The 16,666-nt window shown below is 25.3% G+C and overlaps 1 protein-coding gene across 1 annotated transcript; it reads left to right on the plus strand.

Annotated features, from left to right (window-relative positions):
- The first annotated feature begins 5,184 nt into the window (after positions 1-5,184).
- LOC100165141 (striatin-interacting protein 1) lies at positions 5,185-16,300 on the plus strand. Its single transcript, XM_001945220.4, has 16 exons — positions 5,185-5,371; positions 5,457-5,644; positions 5,716-5,832; positions 7,645-7,806; positions 7,884-8,005; positions 8,078-8,241; positions 8,322-8,486; positions 8,543-8,682; positions 12,520-12,861; positions 12,918-13,034; positions 13,130-13,257; positions 13,338-13,565; positions 13,631-13,802; positions 13,862-14,066; positions 15,639-15,733; positions 16,049-16,300. Exons 2-16 carry the CDS (start codon positions 5,564-5,566, stop codon positions 16,208-16,210), a joined length of 2,400 nt encoding a protein of 799 aa, XP_001945255.1. The 5' UTR covers positions 5,185-5,371; positions 5,457-5,563; the 3' UTR covers positions 16,211-16,300.
- The last annotated feature ends 366 nt before the right edge of the window (positions 16,301-16,666 follow it).

Below are 16,666 nucleotides of genomic sequence, written 5' to 3' on the forward strand. Positions count from 1 at the left end.
TTCATTCTCAAAAGAAATAGTTTGTTTTTAATTTTGTTTATTTTTAGTAAGGATATTGTTTTTTTTTTTGATCGCCGATAAGAATAGTTGATATACCATGTATGGTATATTATTATAATTCTGTTGTAACTTGACATAATACAATAAAGTTTTATAAATAACATTCCCAAGACTAACATGTTCACACGAATTATTGTCTGATGTATACTAATAAAAATCGCCGGTTTCGACGCATAGTCGGCAGTCGCACGTATTTCCACGTATTTTTTTTTTATTTCTAACTTAAGTATTTTTTATTTTATTTTCTTTAGTAACTTTTATAATTTTATATCATTTTAAAAACTATAAACTACTGAACTAGAATTTGAACTAGAACTTGAACTAGTTCATTCTAAAAACTATGAACTAGAATTTGAACTAGTTCATATTTAATGTCTTGAACTTGAACTTGAACTAATTCATTTTTAGAAAGAACTTTCCCATCACTGATAATAAATAATAGGTACCTTTTATATAATATTATTATGAACATACAATTATTTTACTGAGATGACGACAATTCAAATTTAAAGTATTAATTATCAAAAATATAAATTGACAATAAAAAGTGTAATTCATTTTTTTGTATAGAGACGAATTTATCTAAATGGATGAATTTTTTATCTTAGATAACTATTTAGATAAAACGCAACTATTTATCTAGATAAGATAAAAGATAACTAAATAATTATCTAGATAAGTCTCAACACTGTCTGGGGCATTCAGGAGGTCAAAATCAAAATTCAGGAGGTTAAAATTCCCAATAGTTTTCAAAAGTGCCAGGAAAAACGGGAATTTTTACGCAAAATCAGTTTTTGACGAAATCGATTTTGGTTTTTGGCATAGCTCTGAAACAAATTACCTAAAATGAAATTTTCACTAGTTGTTTATATTAGCATTTTCTATACATGATACAATTTTCAATATATTTTGATTTGTTTTGAACTGTTTACGGACATTTTCAGTTTACAATTTTTTTTAGGTTTTTTTCTATGAATGTCAATAAAATGTTATTTGTTGGGTAAAAATGCTTAATATATTGTTACAATGACATTTGAAGAATATTGAAAATCTATAGTCACAATTATATTAAATAAGCATTTTTTTTTTTTTTTTATTTGAAATATTCAATCTAAAAAGCACAATGAGTACATGTGGTACTGTGGTAGTGAGTGCAACTACATAATATATACCGATATTATACATTCATAAATCTAAAAAAGGAGAACTAACATAAGCATATAATATATTTATATGAAACACGAGATGTGAGAAGCCATTCATCAATGACACTCCCTAAAATAAGCATTTAAAGTCGAATTTTGACAAAAGGCGTAAAAATCACGAAAATCTGCAGATTATTTTGAATTAGAAATTCCTAAAAATTTTCTTTTTAAATCTAAGATTTTGAAATGTAATACAAAATTCCTTAAAAGGTTATCTACTCTTATCAAAAAAAAATGTCTATAAGAAATTGAAATTAAATTTTTATAAGCGTTTTAAATTTATATTTTTACAACATTCGATCTTCACTCGATTTGTCATGTAGTGATTTTCTTATTTTGTTGTAATTTATTCAAAAACGAATAACCTTAGACTCTTTAAATTTATATCAATTGGGTAAGTGGGTACCTATTTCTCTTCTGTACAGTAATAGGAAGGAATACTGAGTATATTTGATGATATTATTGTGATTAAAGTAATTTATTTTTCTATTAGGCACAAGTACAACCATAGGCGCAAATAGGGGAGGCTTTAGGGGCTAAGCCCTCTCAAAAATGTTCATAGCCCCCCCCCCAAACATTTCCTACATTTTGTTTTAAGCTTATTCAATATTATCAAAGTATAAGGCTTTAGCCCCCAAATCCCAAACGTTATTTGCGCCTATGAGTAAAACAGTAGGATAAATTAATTTTTGACAAAAAAAATTACACTTGAAAATGTCATTATGTATTTGTGTGTTTAAAATATAATAATATATTTTAAAAATTTCAATAGGAGCCAGGAATAATATTTTTAAATTACAATAAAATAACTAACATCGTTATTCCACTAGTTTTATCATGTTATTTCGTTCAAATTTGAACTTAAAATGACTGTAAAAAATTATAGTGGTTATATTATATTTTTTAGATTGTTTAGTTACAATATGAACTATTTATGAGAATCATTGATTTAAATTCTCAATCCTTATCTATAAAAATGAACATTCAAGATTTTCAAGGAAGAAATTTATGTTCAAGACCATTCAAGAAGTTATATACATGTGCAATATATAATAGCGATACGCACCGCAAAAGTATCGCCATATCGAACTCTACTTCGATACGAGACAGTACGTAACTATTCCATATCTATAAGTATCTAATTTTTCTTCTTGAAAATCTTCATTTTATAGTTTTTTAACAATAAAATAATTTGAAAATTTTGGAGATTTTAATAAATACTGCCAGAATCCAAATTTTAAATATTTATAAAAAAATCATGCTATGAATCTTTAATACATCTCAACTGCTATTATAACTATACTTATGAGGAACCTTTTATTACGTTCTAAAGATTTTTTACTCAATGAATAATAGTATTGACATTTGTAAAATTAAAAACAAAAAAATTTTAATTTTAAAATGTCTTTAAATAATAATTCAAAACGAGTCTCAATATTTTAAAAATTTTACTATGTATAGAAAATTATAAAATAAACATTTGATGAAAATTTCAAGTACCAATATTTATTATTTTTTGAACAACGATAAAATAAGAAATTCGTTGTATGAGAATTTACAACAATTGACAATAGTTAAAAAAAAAAACTAATAAAACTAAAAATTTTCTTATGCAATATTTCAACTATATTATGGTGCATAGAAATTGCTAATATAAACATTCAGTGAAAATTGCATCTGTATTCGGTTATTTTTTTTAAGTTACTAAAAAACAAATCAATTTTTTTTATAAACTGGTTTTGCGCATAAAATCTTAGTTTTTCCTTAATTTTTGTTTGTTTTCTTGACGCATTTGAAAAATATTGTGATTTTTTTACTTTTAACCCCCAAAAGTAGGTACCAACTTGATTGAGTACGCTCATGCTACCTAATAATAATAATAATAATAATAATAACTCCACAATATGCGAGTACTAGGTATAGCGCGACCGACCGACTGACTCCGGCTGATCGACCGACTCGTCGCAATGGCAATAGAGCAGTGGTCGGAACCTTTTTCATGTCAAGGGCCAAAAAATAAATTAAATTTTTTCACGGCCACAAAAATGTATATGTATTCATATCAAATTCAGTTTATTTAAGTTTAAAACTGTTAGATTTATTAATTTAACAATGTATCTACCAAAAAACATGTTAGCCTTTCGGAGTTGCCAGTCCATACTATCTTGGTTTGTGATTTTTATACAAATTATAAATTTTATTCGCGGGCCACGTAAAATTACTATGAAGGCCATAATCCAGTATAATACCACATTATACCGACCCCTGCACTAAAGTACTAGACACCAGACGGTTCCGAATGGCGATCATCGTTTCCAATAGATAGCGTTAGCTGACCGTCGGTGTATCCATGACATTTTTGACATGGGTGTATCAACGGCCGTCGATCGCGAAGCGTCGGCTTCCGAAACGGAACATCCGCCACACATTGCCATTTTCCACAGGCCCACAGCCACTCCCCATTTTCCTAACGATACACAAGTTGATAAGTATACCTACGTCTTGCCGATCCGTGAAGTCACTAACTACCTTCAGAATTCAGAGTTACCAAACGGGCTCCGTTGGTCCTCAAACTTGTCATCACCAAAATGCAGGACTTGTGTTGGCAACTGGTATATTGTTGCTTATTTGTTTCAGTACCCTGGCGGACGCCTTTTATAATTATTGCCTCATTTGTGGTTACAATTTAACCATGATTACCTAATATTACCTTCATACGATGAAGAAAATTCATGATCATTACTAATTAATTCTGTTGCGCCAATTAGAGGATTCTCTAGAGGATCTCATTTGAATTCTGATAATTTGATGCCACTTATATTAACACAATATTATATTTAAATACATTTATTTACGATATTAATTTTAAGTAGGTACCTACCAGAGTCCAAAATAGATCAATATAACATTATAACCTATTGTTTTGGTGTTTGCTTAAATAAGTAATTTGTTAATGATATATGTTATGTACTTATATCAATTTCTACATATCAGAATAAAATGAAACAAGAATACTATTAATTAGGTCACAAAAACTTAGAAATTTGCTTATTTGTTAATGGGCATTTTAAATTAATGCATAAATCGTGCCTATGTTGTAAATTGTAATGCTGTAATCAGTAACCAATCTTGTCCAATCATTGGTGTTGTTAATATTTACTGTTAAAGTGTTAATAGTTGGCAAGAATTAAGATATACGTGAGTAGTAAATACCAATAAAGTAAGAACTACCTACCTATGAATTATGAAATAATAAGGATAATAACTTAGCTTTTAAGGGTGTTAGCTGCTGACTACTGTAGTATGTAAACTATGTGATGTATCGTTATACCTATCTTTGGTGGTTACGTAATTGATAGGTGTACAGTCTTCTGTACAATTTATATCACAGAAATACAGAATATTATAATATGTACTATGTAGTAAAGTAATTAGCACGGTCCAGGTGGTCCAGCCCTGAGGTGCATTTGAAAATGATTAGTACCTAGGTGTATTCTACTTTATTAAATGTACTCCAAAACATAGACAAGTATATCGTGTGTAAGCTAATCCAAAATAGATTACTCCAAATAACTAACTAATAAGTAATAAGTAATAACCAATAAACCGAACGATGTATTCTTATCAATATCTTAGTATAGTCGCAGCAGCTCAGCTGTAGTTGTATTATAGTTGGTTTATGGTCATTAGCATAAGCTGAAATCCATTAAAATTTCAGGGGACTAACATTTCATTCTAATATATCTATACACTAATACACTATATTTTATTAGTCTACTCTATAATATTAGAAACCTGTGAATTGATACTTCTTAAGTGATAACCATAAACGAATAAAATAAAATATAATATTTATTGTGTAAAGATAGATCTATGATATTACGTCCAAGATGATAACATAAATAATGAATATTGATAACAATCTTTTCATTAACTATTTTATTATTTACAACAATACTTATTATAATTTTAATTTTATGTTCGAATACATTATAATTTAGAAGTATTTTATTAGTTTACAAAAGATGTTGTAATTTCAGTATATCTTTATTCATTTTGGATAGTAACAGTTTTAAAACTATTGGTAATTTTTGTTGTCGTATTAGGTAGCTTGTATTTTGTTTACATTTCATTGAATCTTTATTGTATTTAGTATATTTTGTAAAATTATTTTTTGTTTAATGTTAACAGATTTAAAAAATGGTTCTCGATTTTGTGGAATACTATATTACATGCAATACCATTGACATTCTTTAATAATTTTGTGATACTTATATTATATTTGATATTGTTTTATAATGGATGTTTTTGGCAATGGTAAACGAAATACTCCAAAACTAAAAGACTCCATGGGCAGAAAGCAGAAACAAGATTCAGAAGTAAGAAAATTATATTTTAGCCTTTGGGTATTTGTCAGCTACTTAATATATTAGTTAATACTTTTATTCAGGAAGAATCTGACTGTCCTGATCTTGAGTATAACTATGGGGATACAGATACTCACCTCTGTGAAATGGCAGAACTGTATAGTTATTCTGAGTTAGAAGATTACCAGACCAATATTCAGGTAATTAAAAATTTAAATAATATGTATAAAAAATCCTTACAGTTAAAACTATTTATTATTATTAAGAGGACGTGATACCTGCATGTGTTTTCTCCGTCTTACAAGTGCGTAACATAGCAAATTTTATGCTCAGCAGAACACATGTAGCTTCGTTAATTTAAAAATTAGAGCGAATTGACCTTTTATAAAATCTAAAGGTAAGATTATTATCTAGACAAGCTCGTGGGCATTTTAATATATTTTAATTTTAAAGTTAAGGAGTTATGTGTATTTTAAGATGTTCAAACAATTTACAATTTTAAAATACTCATAACTCGCATTAAAATTAAAATATAATAAAAAACCCATGAGGTTGCCTAGTTAATAATCTTACCTTTACATTTTATGAGAAGTCAATTCGGTCTAATTTTTAAACTAACATAGCAACACGTGTTCTGCTGAGCATATGAAATTTGTTATGTTACGCACTTGTAAGATGGAGACAACACATGCGGGTATCATGTTCTTTTAAGGCTTAGAGCTATATAATATATTAGATCATTTTATTCATGTTCATATCCTTAAAAACATCATTATAATCCAAATAGTATTGTAAAAATTAAAATATTATCAGAAAATGTTGAATGCCGTTATGAAATAAATGTGATTAACAGTCCTTTTTAATTACAATTGATAGTTGTTACTTTACAAAATTACTAATACCTATAAGAGAGTCGTCTCCCGCTTTATATTAGCTTAATATCTTTGTACATAAATGATCTATATATCTACTAATATAAGTGTATTAAAATTTAAGTATAACATAAAATGTGTTTAATAATTCTATTAAATGGAAAATTTTGAATATTTTTTTAATTATTAGGTTTTATTTATTACAATTTAGTTTTTAGTATCAGTTAAAAGTAGAGATATCCAATAGTGTAAAAAAGCAATGTCGAGTAGCCTTGAGGTTATAATTCAAAGTTTTCAAAAATTGATCTTTTTTTATTGTTTAAAAATACTTTGTTTTTAATTTTTTCATATATTTTTATATATTAAATTAGTAGCTACATTTTTTAAGTATTACATTTATTTTAATTTATTGTTTGGATAGTAGAAATGTATAATAATGCTCAAAATAATGTAAATAAGTGAATAAAACATGTCAACAAAATTAATTCGTAAATTTCAAGTCAATCATAGAAAAATATACATAGGTTATATTATTTACATACTTAAATGATTTATATGACCTGACAAAAAGTTATGATCGCATCATCCATAAATCAATGAATTCCACATAGAAATAAATGTACATTATCTTAGACTTTAGTTTTTGAACATAGGTACCCATAACAATTTACTACAAAATATTATACACAAATAATCTAAAAAATAATAATACTATATTAATACTATACTACTACAGTCAAACCTCTGAATAGTGGACAAAATTTTAGTCTGTCACTAAAATTGTATGTGCTGTTCAGCGAGAGTTCAGTTAGAAGTGAACCTAAATAATTATTAATGCCTAATGATAATAATTATTATTCCTATATTTTATTCTAAAAATGAATAGGTTAAAACCAGAATGTATTAAAACTAATGTAGGCTATGTACAAAATATGATTCAATGGAAATCATCAATTACTATGGTTTAGAGGGGAGGTGGAAATGCCCCTGTTGCCCCCCTCATATACGCCATTGAGTAATTTAGAATGGATCTTAAAGACATAATGCCCTATTTATGTATATTTTCTATGAGTTACTACGAGTTTTCTACGAGTTCTATAATATAATATTAATAATTATAATTGAAAATATTTTAATTAGGAATTTGAAAGAGTAATGAAAGCATTGGACTTTAAACCATCATGGCATAATTTAAGTATAGAAAATAAAAATATAGTCGCATCTAGACTGCTTGATTCATTAGAAGTATCGGACAAAACAAAACGGATGAATGCAGCCAGATGTGTATTATATTTGTTGCAAGTTGGTAGACTTTTTTCATGAGATACAATGTTGTATGATAATTAAATATGTTATTAAGTTAAATATATTATTTCTAGGGATGTTGGGCGGAATGTCAATCAGATAAAGATCAGCAGACTAATGCCAAAGAAAATATACTTTTTTTATATAAATTTGGTGTTTATAATATATTTGTAAATCTGCTGAATATGGAAATAGAGTATGATACACATATTATCGATAACCTTATATTGTAAATCTAGAACTATAATTTATTTATTTATTGTTTTAGATCAGTACAATTTCATCGAAAAACTCAAATTAATTGTACAGATTCTACAAATTTAAGAATCATTTTGAATGTGTTGTACACATTTATTGAAGTACTTAGAGTGTCAGAATTTGAAACAGATGTTGAATTCAAAGAATTTAGAGAAAATCTGTTATTAGATATAGGTAAGTAAATTGTATTTTGCTATAAAGTTATTAAAAAAACTACGTAGGACTCTATTTAAAATTCTATATTTAAATTTTAGGCTTACCTTATACAGAAGACCATTTAATAGTAAAACTATTAGGAATGATTACTAGATTTTGCAGTGGACTGGCATCATATTATCCAATGAAAAAAGTTTTATTGTTGTTGTGGAAGTTAATTTTAGTTTTACTCGGTGGAATGGACAAATTGGCTAATTTAAAAAGTATGTATTTTTCATATTTAAAATGTTCTTATTTATAAAGAACAAATGTTTGTTAGATGAATACCGAAAAAATGTAGAATTACCAGAACTTCAAGAAGATCCAATTGAAATAATCAAATCGATGCGGTCATCTTCACCACCGCCAAGTTCCACAGATATGATGAATGCACAAAAACGTGGTACACGTCAAAAGAGAGTAAGTAAAATATCATGTAATATTTCAACTTAATTATTTTTTGATAATATATTAATGAGAAATATTGCTTTAAATATATGTTTAGATCTTTTTTTTTAAATTTCATAATTTTGATTTAATAAATTATAAACAAATTGATTTTTTTTACTGTCATTGTATTTCCTACCAAATTACATAAGTAAATTGATAATTATCATATTTGTATCAATCACTGATATCTTTATTTTTATTTATTTTTTAATTTCTTATATTCAAAATAATTTAAGTTATTTAAATGCATACTTTGTTATATGTTATAATAGTGATTTTCAAATGGGTGCCGTTATGTTTTTTTTTGTATTGAACAATTTAATTAAATTGTGATATACGAAAATAGAACTAATTTACAATTGGTAAAAAGAAACCAATCAAAATCAGTTATCTTATACTAGTATTGAACCTTAGTACAATTTATACATTTCTAATATAATTGATATCCAAACTAAAACTTGCTGAAGATCAAAATCTCGGTTCAATTAAATATATTTGTTAGCTAATGGCCTTAGTAAGGGCTCAAGCTCAATTAAAAAAAATATATATATATTTGTACATGGCAGTGAAATTTGAAGTGTATATCCTTTATAAATTCTGAATATATGTTTTTTGAAGAATATCCAGAAATATAAGAAAAATCACTGACTATTATCTGGCCATTCTCAATTTCACATCTTTACGGCCAGGAGTTTTCAGCACTACAAACATAAAAAATAAGAAAGGGGAAAAATTAATTTAAGTGGAAGATGAAATGCGGGTATTATGTCTGTCAAATATTTGTAACACCTATCAAGAACATACTTCTCATTAAAGCTACCTACATAATAAGTAATTTAGTAATAAAATATAATTACAATATCCTCTATTATTTTATTTTATTTACTATCTAATTTTATGTAAAAACTATTAATTAATGACTAAAAAAAAGATCTTAAAATGTTAATGGATATGTAGGTCATGTGCCGTTAAAATGTTATGAAGATAGTGTGCCCTGATTAAAAAAGTTTAAAACAACTATTTGATATATTAAAAATTTGATCTCATATTACTTAATATTTTGCATTTGATTTTTTTTAGCAAAAATTCAATTACCAATCAATTTTAAAAATTAAAACAGAGCCATTAATTACATATTCTGGGTGTTTGGCATTCCTTTTGCTTTACTCATCTTGGTGCATGATACTAGTGTGATTGATATTAAGATGATGGTTTCATAGGTCATAGTTAATTTATTATATAATAAAATATATTGTGATTAATATAAAAAATACATTTTTTTGTTGAAAATTAATTTATTAAATTTTGAATGCGAGATAAACAAAAAAGTGTATTCCACAAACTATTAAATTTGGTAAAAATGATAATTTATCATATTATTCATAAAACAATTTTAAGTGGATGAACCAATTTCATTTTTTTAGTAGAACAATTAGTTATGACAACAGCTGTAATATTTAATGCTATCTTCAAAACAAGCACATTGTTTGGTTTTATAAACACTTTTAAATTAACAACTTAAAAACCCCCTAAACTCCTGATACAATTTTACAACTTGGATAGTTTCATGCATATAGTTATTGATTATTAATTATTATATTAATTATTGTATTCAATAATATTTACACAATAATCTAAAAATCTGAAATGTGTAGATTTTATTTATTTTAATATAATATGATATTCAAATGTTGCTGGATAGATCTCAATATATACTATATTCACATATTTCAATTATTATTCTGAAAATATACAACATGCCACTAGATACAAATTTTATTTTAACAACAAATGACGTTGAAAAATTTCACAATGTCCCACTGGAGTGATAATTTAACCAGATATTTTATATATTTCACAGTATGAACAATTTGTTTCCATTTCCTGAATTTCAAAAAAAGATAGATTTGGCTACAATGCCTATCATCAGTTTTTTATTTTTTAATACCATTGTTAAAATTTATTATTTTCATTTAGTAATTTATTAATTATACTAACAACAATAATATTATTGATTATGATCATACAATCCTATAAATACAAAATTGTTAGTTTAAATATATCTCATTTCATACTAAAGAGTTTGACCCGTTTCTTAGTTGGTACCTAAATTTGAAAAAAATAATTGATTATTTCATAGATGGCGTATAATTTAAATGCGTTATCATACCGATTAACTGGTGATTCTACTTCTCTTAGCATTTGCGAAGAGGTAAATTTAAATAGTGCTGACTATTTGTCATAAAATCATAATCATTGGAAAATCACTAAAGAATTATGGTTTTGTTTTTGTGCCGTTTTGTCAATGTCATAATGTATATTGTATTTATTATGTGCACAGTCATTAATTACACAACTGCTGTACCTAATTTGTTAATAATTATGAGTTATGTGTACATATTAATTAATATGAATAAGTTATAATTTTTCAACTCTCAATTTAAATATTATTAATCATGCTTATTTGACGTATAAAAAATTTATTAAATTCAGTTTAATACCTATATAATATTATAAACATTAAAATATGAATACATTTGGGTTATTAAATAAAGTGGGTAAAAATATGATAAAGATGAGTTATTTCAACTCAAAAAAATATTTATGATTTTGGATTTCTTATTTGTAATACAGAAATAATAAGAATTAATATATGATTCTTACGCAAACATACGATTTGTGTAAATATGCCTTGGACGACAGCACGTGTTCAATTTAATAGTTATTTTATATGTATTAGAAACAACTAATTCAATTAAAATATTTTGAAAAAACAAAGTAGTTAAAAATATTGAACTTATAAAGATTTTTGACCCCAAACCACAAGAATATGTAATGAAATTTTACTTAATACTTGAAATCTGAAATATATAACTTAAATATTTAAAAATATTGTAAGGTACAGTGGAACCTTGATAAGTCAAAATAAATACTGTTTCCTTGCCTAATCTAGGAATCTTACCTTAGTAAGTCGAAAACCTCGACAAGTTGAAAAATTTAATTACCCTTGAATTTTGACTTATCAAGGTGCTACTGTATTTAATATAACATGATAAATTAGAATGTGTTCCAGTTATTTGTCTCAACTATATTATATAGTATGATCATAATATTTACAATATATATCTTAATGTATTCTAAAAATTATAACAATTGGAACAAACTACAACCAATACAACTACTTTATAAATTAATTATACCTCCTGGCCCCTATATGGATTTAACAAAGATATTTTATATTATGTATTTTATTTGTTCTGAAAAGATTTGAATTAGTAAATTGTTTATTCATAGTAAATTACATTAGCTAACATAATGAATTTAAAGTGATAAATGTTATTGTGTTATAAAAACGGTGAATTTGTAGTTCTTCTTCTAATAATGAAACCAATATTCAAAAAGTATGAAATTATTAATGTTTATTGGTTTTAATTGGTTCTATTTTATTTAAATAAATAGCACTTATAAAAAAATCCATGCTACATTATATTGACAAAGTAATTGTATTTTAAAAAATTTTCTGAATTTAATTTACTATTTAAATTAATATACGAGTACACATATTATGATAAGTATATTATTATATTTAATAACTAATGGTTTTTGAAATTTTAAATAAATATCTATAACCTTCCCTTTTCAAAGATTATAATATTACCTAAACTAGTTGGTATTCATATTCAGTATTTATGAGCATCACATAATGTTTAGATATAGTTTTATGTTAAGAGTATTAAATACTAATTTTAAAGAATATTTTGCATGATATTTTTCAACAATAATTTTAATTTTGTTAACTTTTTTTAGGGCCTAATAAAACAGAGTTCATTAGACGAATCTCTTGTAGTTATGGATTTATCCTATCAGAATGATGAAGATTTACAAGACTATGAAGATCAGCAACTAGGAATGGATGATATTTCTAGTATGAAAAATATTCAAGAAATAAATGATTATAGGCCACAGACACCACCAACACCATTGGTGATAAAAGGCCTACCATGGGTCCCTAAAGTTCGTCATAAAGACTTACAATTTTTTTTGGACCAGACAAGAATTAAATTTCTTGGTTTTAAATTGGACAATGATATTGAGACATTAATTGGCTTACCTGATCCCATACATGAGAGTGTAGCTATTCTAAAACAAGTATATTACTAAATTATTTTTTTATGTTCAACATCTAAAGAATATTATATTTTCAGTATATGTATACATCATTAGCTGACTACCAAATAAAAAAAGAAGAAACAATTCAAAGAAATCCTTTAATTATGGGCAATGATGATGTTGAACAAACACCTGCAGAAGTTTTATATCAGGTTAGTGATATTTTTATGAGTTAATAATGATTTAACCAAAATAATGGTGCATTAAACTATAATTTATAATCTAAATTCAATTTTTAAAATTTTAGGCGATGTTGCCAAATTTACCTCAGCATATGATTGCATTATTGAAAATATTATTGGCTGCATCTCCTACTTCAAAAGCTAAAAGTGATTCAATCAATATAATTGCTGATATATTACCAGTTGATGTGCCGTATGTTACCAAATCACAATAAATATATAATTAATTTCATGAGTTCATAGTTATAAACAACATAATATTTTTCTTCACAGAATGTCATTTTCTGAGTCGGTTAAGCTAGAAACTGATATCAATAGACAGAAAGAAATTGTTGTAAAAGCTATAAGTGGTATATTGCTTTTACTACTGAAACATTTTAAAGCAAATCATATTTATCAATTTGAGTTTATCTCTCAACATCTAGTATTTGCAAACTGCATACCACTTGTAATCAAGTTTCTGAATCAAAATCTCGTATCTTATGTATCATCTAAAAATACGTGAGTAATACATTTAAATTTTGTTGCTGATTCATTAATAATAATTTGGTTTAATATGGTTGTAGGATTCCAATACTAGATTTTCCAACATGTGTTATTGGTGATGGACCTGATCTTTCTTTAGACAACATTGAAATAGGAGAGTTTCCGTTATGTTCATGGAGAAATGTTTATTCTTGTATTAATTTATTAAGAGTCTTGAATAAAATAACAAAATGGAAACACTCACGAATCATGGTAGCTAAAGTACAACATTATTCTCATAAAAATCTTGATTGAATTTTTATATGTCTTAGATGCTAGTTATATTTAAATCTGCACCAATATTGAAAAAATCATTAAAAGTAAGACATGCTATGATGCAACTTTACATTTTAAAACTGTTGAAAATGCAAGCAAAATACCTTGGCCGGGCATGGAGAAAATCTAATATGAAGACTATGAGTACAATATATCAAAAAGTTCGACACAGACTAAATGACGATTGGGCATATGGAAATGGTAAAAACTAAAATAATTATATTACTGTAGAAGCTAATAATTGTATAGTAGTTTCTAGTTTATTTTATGGTAACTATAATTGTCCAAAAAAAAATGTAATAGATCATAAAATCTTAGAATATAATACATGTCTATTTTTAATTTTTAATTAACAATTTGATTCTGTTTCAAAAATGTTTATGTTATGTACATTGACATTAACACATACTTTCTTTTAAATTTAAAACCATTACATCAAAAAATATTTTATTTTTGAAATATAATTAGAACTTCAGAAACTAGTGCATGGTGTATTTAAAAAATGAAAAAAGAATATTTAGGTAAAAACATCAAACTATCAACATTAAGTTATTTATACCATGTGATACAATGTGATCAAAGAATGATTGATTCACTTCCATCTCAGATAACTTCTAAATCTGATCTTGAAATAAGAAAAATTAGGCTACACGGATCTTTAAAAACGTTTAATCATTTTAAGTGACCACTGTGGAGGATTACTCGTTCACATTTATAATTATTTAAACAGTGTGGCACAATTGTAACTACTTTTAGATGTTTGTGAGAAAAATAGGTAACTTGTAATAAACAGCTGTATACTAAATAATATTTAAGCTCTAAGATTGGTTATTATTAAATACTCACGGCATTGTGGCTGTGACTAAGACAAGTTTTTTTTTATTAGTTTTCTATAAATTCCAATATATTTTTAATTTTTTTTTTTTTATCAAAATGTATTACAAAGTTCCTCATAAGCTGTTATAATAATAGTTAAAAAATTATTAAAATACATACATATGCACATGATTTTTTTCTAAGCCTTAAGTTTAAAATGTATTAAATGTTCCACTTTTAAGACTTAGGAATTCAAAATTAAAAAAAATCAAGATTTATAAGTAGTTTATACTGTTTCCAAAAAATCTAAAAATGTATTGTAACTGTTTTTTTTAAAATAGATATTTTAAGTTCCAAATTGAAAGAAATTAGATATTATTAAACAAAGAATAACATTTTAGTTATTTTGTTGTAATTTAAAAATGTATTCTTGTTTTTCTTGATACTTTTAAAGTATATTATTATAAATATTGTATACACACAAAGCCATTTTTAAATGCAATTTTTTATCAAAAATTAATTTAATCTGCTAATCTAATAGTAAAATAAATAATTTTAATCACAATAATATCATAAAATATACTTACTAATATCTGTTCACTCAGAATCTTTTTTCATATACAATGATTTTATAATTTATATCATAAAATTCAAATTCAACACATCCATTACAGTGACCCATACAACACCTAATATACAGCAGAACATAACCCACTTTTTTATTAGTGCTTTACTAATATTTTTATATAGGTATTTGTAAATTAGTGTTAAAGTATTTCTTTTTGAATATTGTTACTTTATTGTTTCATATAAATATATATAGCAATTGCATTAGTAGATACCAAAAAAAAAACAGTTATTAAAAAATTTAACTTTCTGAATATTTACCTGCAAAAGCTTATCAAATATAAATAATATATTTATATATATAATGATAAGTTGTTGTATTTTATTTAGATCTCGAAGCACGTCCAACTGATTTTCAAATTGAAGAACGGTTTTTGAGATCGGCAGTTGATAAATTCCATGCACGGCGATACTCTCAACAATATGTAAGTACAATACATTTTTAATTGATTAAAATACTTAATTATCTTCATATGATATATTTCCATTTATAATGGCTATTAAAAACCATTTATGTAGATAATATATTATGTGGCATCAATTTGTAAATTTCATCAGTTTTTGATTTTGAGTCTCAAGCCACAGTCATAGTCCATTTATTTTAAGTTAGTAATAAAATCAATATTTCCTGAAAATTCTAATTCCTAAACTTATCATAAACATTTTACACTTATACAGTTACACAAATAAGTATTAATACTATCAATATTATGTTTTATAAAATATTTATTTGTTTGAAGGATGACGAACTTACACCAAGTGATTTTTCAATCAATACCGCTTTGGGAAAACCTGTCAAGTTATCAGGTGAATTTAAACAGCATTACAAGATTTGGTTGGATCAAGAAGTGTTTCAGAATAACATTGATTGGAACGCATTAGTCACGGACTTTGAAATTTAAATTAAAACGAGTATAAAAGTTGGGTGTTATACCTTCATAGATATATCTTATAAAAGCATAATAAAATAATTCATATTATAATATCCAAAATAACATTAGTACTTTTTTTTTACAACAAATATATAATAATAGTTATCAATTGTTGATACATAATATTCACCTTACAATATAATTTGATATACATATGGAAAAAAATGTTACTTGTTAAAAAACCATATATTTATTAAAATATTATGGACATTATTGGATATTATTCATATTACTCAAGTATCTCACTTCTCTATTCGTGCAACTATATTAAATAAATACAAATGTGGTATATAGAAAAATGTTTAAATCTATACCCAAATGTAATATTTAGAGTATTTTAGTTATATTTATCATGCATAATACATAATTGTAATTAAAATATTTTAAAGATAACATTATCATATTTTTTTATGAATGCATTTCTAG

This window comes from Acyrthosiphon pisum, chromosome X, assembly GCF_005508785.2.
Source record: "Acyrthosiphon pisum isolate AL4f chromosome X, pea_aphid_22Mar2018_4r6ur, whole genome shotgun sequence".
Classification (NCBI taxonomy): Eukaryota; Metazoa; Arthropoda; class Insecta; order Hemiptera; family Aphididae; genus Acyrthosiphon; species Acyrthosiphon pisum.